Source organism: Plasmopara halstedii, assembly GCF_900000015.1.
Source record: "Plasmopara halstedii genome assembly, contig: Scaffold_287, whole genome shotgun sequence".
In the NCBI taxonomy this organism is placed as follows: domain Eukaryota; phylum Oomycota; class Peronosporomycetes; order Peronosporales; family Peronosporaceae; genus Plasmopara; species Plasmopara halstedii.
In genome coordinates, this window is record NW_020187208.1 from 578975 (window position 1) to 585804 (window position 6830).

The 6830-nt window shown below is 44.9% G+C and overlaps 2 protein-coding genes across 2 annotated transcripts; one reads left to right on the plus strand and one right to left on the minus strand.

The window, feature by feature from the left end:
• Positions 1 to 3606: 3606 nt before the first annotated feature.
• Positions 3607 to 4182, plus strand: PHALS_05010 (uncharacterized protein; the record flags this gene model as incomplete). The annotated part of the gene is made up of 1 exon (XM_024722739.1): positions 3607 to 4182. The coding sequence occupies one exon, from the start codon at positions 3607 to 3609 to the stop codon at positions 4180 to 4182; it is 576 nt and encodes a 191-aa protein (XP_024573785.1).
• A 77-nt stretch (positions 4183 to 4259) lies between these two features.
• Positions 4260 to 6628, minus strand: PHALS_05011 (hypothetical protein PPTG_13796; the record flags this gene model as incomplete). Its single annotated transcript, XM_024722740.1, has 6 exons — positions 4260 to 5405; positions 5473 to 5589; positions 5654 to 5761; positions 5827 to 6202; positions 6272 to 6391; positions 6468 to 6628. 6 exons carry the CDS (start codon positions 6626 to 6628, stop codon positions 4260 to 4262), a joined length of 2028 nt encoding a protein of 675 aa, XP_024573786.1.
• Positions 6629 to 6830: the final 202 nt, after the last annotated feature.

Genomic DNA, 6830 nt, shown 5'->3' on the forward strand with positions numbered 1-6830 from the left:
TCATACCTGCGTATTTATTCGAAATTGCTGTCAAATCGCTTTACTAATATAGTGTTATCCCCACACCAAGTCTGGTATGGGGTACCAGTGCTAGTCAGCTTCGACGTTTGAATGCACGCGGTGTGCGATGTTGATTTATTCGACACTCCAAGCACGAAGTTGCATACAAGTTCAATACGCAGAGGCAAAAAATATGGATACGATCTAACAATGATAAGAGCTTCTATCAGAACAAGGCAGTTATTGAATCTGGTTAGCAGGAAGCAACCGACAACGATGACCATAAGTTGAGCAAAAAATGTGCATCCGTTAGATAGCGATCCCGAAAGCCAGCGTCGGCAGCAGACAATTTCGTTAAATAAAGGCAGCTGATCCTTCTTAGGCTAAACGACAAACTCAATAGTTCTCCCTTTACATTGGTGGCTGCACGATGACGAAGCGTCTTTTGTTGTAGATTTGTGGAAGAAGTGCTAACTTTGAATAAGCTTGCATTAGAATTCAGCAACGCAGCGAAGTGGACGGAGGTATGCGACACAAGGGTTGACTTGCAACATAAGACCAACACATTTTACTTGCTAAAGGACGTCAGATGATTGTCATTTGACAAGTCTTTCGGATCAAAGAAAAATATGCCGAAGAGGCAGATCGGTTCAAAGCAAGACTTCAGCGTAGGGACTCTCTTAACAATACGGAATTGACTATGCAGACACATTTGCTCCCGTGGCAAACTTTACTTTTAGAGTGGCAGCCAAAGACAGCCTACCTGTTCACCAAATGAATGTTTAAACGACTTTACTCAATGGGTTGCTCAATCAAAACATATACATGGTGCAACCCGGTTTGTTCAAGAATCACGATCATTCAAACTTTGTCTGTAACCTTAAGCGCTCACTTTATGGTCTGAAAAAGATTTCACGAATATGGAGCCACACTATCGACAGATTCATTATGGAACTGGGATTCAAGAAGAACAAAGCCTATCGCTGCGCTTACGTCGTGTGTGATGATCTGAACATGATCAAATGTGTGATAAACAGCTGCGGGTACAGAGGATCAATGGCAATGTGCCTCACCGCAACGCAATCGGCTGTTTAGTGTGACTTATATCAGGTATTCGGCCGGACATCAAGGTCGCAGTGCGATTACTCAGCCAGTTAGTTTCCGGACCATGTTTAGTACACTGAAAAGCCCTCAAGAGTGTGTTGTACTGCCTCCAAGGAGTGATGCACGTGGCATTAACTTTTGCAAGCCAGCTGGAGGCTATCTTCAGGGCTACATCTGATCGGTGACGTTTATATCGGCAAAATATGGACTAAAATGGTTTTATGATGAGTTCTGGATGCATCAGTTGGAGCCACAAGAAGCAGCGAAGAGTGGCAGTCCCAGAGTGATTAGACAGAAGCTGCCTAAGAAGCAGTTTGGCTCAGAACAATTTTGGTGGCTTAATAGAGGAAGTGATCAACATATACGAGATTTAAGCAAGGTTTAAATGCGGAGGCCGAAAATCGTGCGCTATAAGAAAACCAAGCACATCGCTACTCGCTATCACTTTTGCGTGAAGTGGTCAGGGATGACTAAGTGATATTGCAGTACTGTTTAACCAGGGACACGGAAGTAGACATGATGACGAAGCCAAAAATTCCTTACAGTATGAATTCTTTAGTGATAATCGTGATAATCAAGCTCTGTATAATGCCGAGTCGATTGAGAGTGCAAATCGCCTTGACATGCAGACTGTTGGCAAGGAATTATCTCGGGAGCACTCTTTGATTAGTTGACACCGGTAGTTACCCATGTGGACAGGCTTGTGTATTATGGTGCTGACATGTGCTGCAGTTTTTTTGCGTATTGCAAGTATTCAGTGGAGCATATCTGAAAAGTGTATTTGCGGTAAGTATCCAGTAAAATATTTGGGTGAATATACTTATTAGTAGAAATTAGCTAAGGGTAGCACAAGGCAGCAAGAAATGACCTTTGTATTTTGCTTTATTTCTTAGGAATCACCCCTCAATTCCTTTTCTTTACATCAAACGAATTCGGCTTGCACTAAAATCCTCCCGTCTACGTGCATATTTTTCGAAGAAGTGGTCGATGCTGCACTGAATGTGAAGTACACCATCACGGAATCGTATCTTCTATGAACGCGCCAAAAGCAGTGGATCTCAGCTATACTAAGGAGGAAGAGCCGGGTATATAAGCAGCAGATCGACTCGCAGATCTGTTAATGGTAGTTGTCCAAAATTAAATGCCTTGCGTGCCCCTTCGCTCTCAGCTGAGGGTCACTAAGAGTTGAGTTTCACCGCAACAGTGGCCGACGAACCCCCTTGTGCGGAAGAGTCACATCCCAGTATTCGCAGGGTGGTCCACTAGGAAAGAAGTGGTTTTTGTACCTCGCGTATTTCGTGTCAAATTGAAACCAGCTCTAAGCAATGCCACTGTGTCAAAGAGAGGTGGCTCACATAGCCCGATTGTTGGCTGTTAACATAATTGGCTAAGGCCTCGTGAAATCCACGAAAGTCATGATAGGTAAGACTACGTTCAACGCGCGACTGTCCAAAACGGTAGACTGTACGCGGAGGATTTGAAGATGCCGAATATGGATACAATATCCGTGTGTTTCGCGATGGTTACCCTAGTAAAAATGACGAAGGGTCTGGTCAATTCTCAAGTGACCTTAAAGCACGTTGTAAATAAATATGTTTTGATCGTCGGAATGGCGTGGCTGCAACGCCACGAGCCATGTATCGACTGAAGTAAACAAATCAGGTTCCACGTTCTTATTCAATTATTCAACTCCTCTAAATAGTACGCTAGTTCCAGTTTATGAAACGTAGAAACAAAAGAAATTTCCAGGCACAATGATATCAATCGATATGTAAACGATTTGATGCCGAAGACTTGAAAAAATGAATTAAATAAGCAGAGTTTCTAGGAGTAGTGTTTAAGTATAGGCTTCAAGTCTTTATACAGCAGTTTCAGATCGTATTAGCACCACTTAATACCCCCAATATATACGCATGGAAGGTCTCACTGAGTATTGGCAAACGCACGACAGAGGAATGATTTGGACCTGTAAATGCTATCTGGTCTTCAACCTATTGATTGTTCTTCGTATACTCATGCATTTTTTTGTCAGATTCGCATTCAGTGTAACATTTGAAATTGATTCCATATGGATATGTAGAAGTTTCTAAGAAACAGACAAGATTCAAGAAAGGGGTAGGCTATATTAGAGATTGACGGTCGCCAAAGTTATTCATGCGACAGATTGTTCAAACAGGCGATTCAAGTCTTCCTCGTTGCTAGAACTGAAAGCAGAGAAATAGTTCTCATGCTCAATGCCACATTTTGAAAAACTCGTTTGGTTACGTAGTTTGTGGTCTAGTTCTAGAATTAGAGTTCCAGAACATCCGGCTTTAGAGACGAAGTGCTATTTTTGGTGGGACTTGAAGTAACATCGCCTCGCTCTCTCGCAATCGTCTGGATTTATATGCTCCCACTTTGCCGCGAAACGACCGAGCAAAGCGACGCCCACCTCTTGTTCTCTGGCTTCAAATCATTTGGCAAAGTAACTGATTGAGAGCTATTCAATTCACTTGATCTGACATGGCGCTTCGAGCGCGAAACACCAAGCGCGCGCGACCACAAGCATCACCTAGTATTAAGCGCACAAGTGGCGACGACCGCTTCTCTGGGTATTCTCGCCCATCCGGTTTTGAAGACAGCCAACATGATGACCAGCCTCGTCGAAAACGCGCCATGGTCTCGGCTGATCTACAATTTTTAAAGAAGATGCCGCCGTTGCGGGACTATCAGCGCGGCCGTTTTGGACGTCGTGGTGGCGTCGATGGAGGTGCTCCTGATGGTAGTAGCTCGCTTTGGATGCGAGCGCTGGAAGAGTCAATGGAGGAGACAAGCTTTGTAACTCGAGAAGCACCCATTCGTGCCGCGGTGGTTGCACCTATGTCAATGCCTTTGAACATAAGCTGGAACAATAGTTCGGAAAATAGACCAACTACGATTTCCGGGCCTGGACGGACCGGAGTTACTGCTCCATTACCGAGAAGCAATATTGCTGACGAGGACACGGTACGAAGACGACGGCTCTACGCTCTACAAGCATTACGGGGTAGCGGTAAGGACGACGAGGCTCGACCGGCTACTGAAGGTTTGGTCTTATAGTACAGCAAACTACTAGCACAGAAGAACTAAGTGCCATAATATATACCAAATCTATTCATGTCTTTTAGTCCATATAGCTAGGAATCATTGAGTACCTCATTGATTGAAGCTAGAGGTTGTCGATGGCTAACACATGACGATGAGCATGCACAGCTCACTTCGTCGTCCCCTACTTGGCTGCCACTGCTGTTAGTTTCGTCAAGCTCTTCACAAAGAATTCGGTCCCATTTCTCTTCAGCTGAAACTGCAAAGGCATTACGAGACGTAGGCTTTGGATCAGCTGGATAGGTATGTTGGGAGTGACGGGGTGGTAGCTTGTGGACGCTATTTGTCGGACTAAATGGTCGTTGACCACAACCAAATGGAGTTGGACGATAAAGCTGTGTGTGACTGAAACAGTTTGACCCTTGCGAAGAAAGTGACGACGACGGCAACGATGGGCATTGAGATAATCGACGACGCTTTTCTTGCTTTAGTGGAGCATTCTCTTCATCTGTCAATCGGCCGTAATTACCTTCAATTGCCGCTGATTTGAGCCGAGATTCGGTTATGGTCCCTGGATTGGAAACGTTACCGTGTTCGACTCTGCATAAAACCTCGCCATCAAATCCGCTACCTTTCCCGTCTCTTCTTCGGTTGGTCGGGTTCCGGACACGTTTAACTTGGTCACGTATAGGGAGGCTTTTAAAGTTCTTTAGATCCTGCGCATTTATACTAAGGCTGCGAATCGATGCAGATGGATCGTGCAACGCAGCTAACGGCCTGAAGTTTTCGCTCACTTTCGGGCTTCGAAAATTCACTATGTGATCTGATGAACCCAAGACGCTGTCTAGGTGCGTCCAAGATGAGCACGATGACGGACGTGGCTTTTGATATCGAGTTCGCGGATTCGCAGTCCGCATATGACTGGAAATCTCCCCGAACAAAGGATCAATTGGTCTGTAGTCTTGTTGAGGCATCGCCATGCCACTGCTCTCAGACGATGTCAATGATCGCGTTCTGCTTGTTTTCGAGTTTGAGATCCCCGGCTCTTCTTCTAGCCGGACATTAGCAGCGGTATTGTTCCACACGTAACTTTCATGTGTCACTGGGTGAAGTTGGCCCGACGCAATCGATGCAACAACTTCGTCACGAAGCTCAACATTTCCAAGAAAGTGAAGACCTTTTTCTACTAACGGCAATATATCCTTTGAAACATCGAGTGGACTCAGCATTTTTAGCTTCTACAGAAATGAGCATATCAGCAATTAACAAATAACACAAGTATTTGAGTAGTATCAGCGAACGTACACCGTCACGGGGATCAAATACAAGCTGGTGACGGTAGGTCAAGATCGCCGAATAGAATTGCTCAGAAAAGTTTTCAGGCACCAATGATCCTTTTTGTTGCTGTAATGCTTTCAGAACCTATTATGGCCATTACCACGTTTAGGATGATGATCTTTAGTCCTTTAAAATCTTTCATTCCTACTTTTATTGGCGTCTTGTTCTCATTCACGAGCTTATAAGCTGTGATAATGCCAACACCACTCACAGACGGACAGTAATCACACCCAGCAAGCACACAGAGCTGAATAAACTGCACATACCACAAAAGTCATAATAATTAGATTTGGAAGAGACTTAGCGTCCAATTATCCGCACCATTTCCTCTGACCATCCAACAAATGATAGCTCCTCGTTAGCACCAAGGCTCCTCCTTTTCAATTCACACCCCCACCCATCTGAATTCAATTTGTAGAGCACGGTTTTGACTCCATATGGCACACAGTCTGAGTCCTGCGAGATGACTACGTCCACTATCTTTTGGCGCGACAGAAATGCAAGCTGAGCATCCGCTTCATAAGGGGCAACGTAGAAGGTGATGTTCATTTTCCGCAGCACTGCAATCAGCCTCATAATCATATCATTGGTGACCGACACAGCTTTCGTACAAGCCGAAAAGACAGCGCGAGGATCTTGGTCCTCTTTCGCTTCCTGCAACAGTTTCCTTGCCTTCTGTAACCAATTGGCACGAAATCTACAGCGATCATATCCCGTCGAGCTCAGTCAACTTGCAGCTACTTTTAGCGGCACCCTCATGTCTGACCTGCTACGAGCAGCATTCTCCTGGGCTTTTGAGGGAAGTGGAGCTCCATCAAAGACTAGAATTGGTCTAATGTTGTGCTGTTGCAGGAGTTTAAGATGCTGCATGGCGTAATTTAAGTACCTATTCCATATGCACGTGCAATTTAAGCGTTACATTAAGGTTGAAATCGTAACATTTAAGTTAATTTGTTCCGCACGCATCGGTCGGTCTTCCTAGTACGAGGTCCACCGGACAGCTGTACGCGCCTTTGTACAGCCAGTCAGAGGCATCGACACCCACGGTATTGCCATCGTATTTGGATACGTGGACCTGGTCCATAACACTCTTGAGCACTGGTAGCAAGCCCGTCACGCCCATTCCTCCTGACAATGACTAGGAAGGGGTATGGGCTAGGTCTTCAGATTAATTTTTTGCAATCTTGAATTACCCCGATTATCATATCTTGTAAGGTTTGAAGCTCCTTAATAACCACAAATATTCGCAAAATAACGAAAGTTGTAATACCCACTGCCGAACTGAATGGTTATGGCGTGCCAATTTCGTGCAGAAGAGAGGTGGA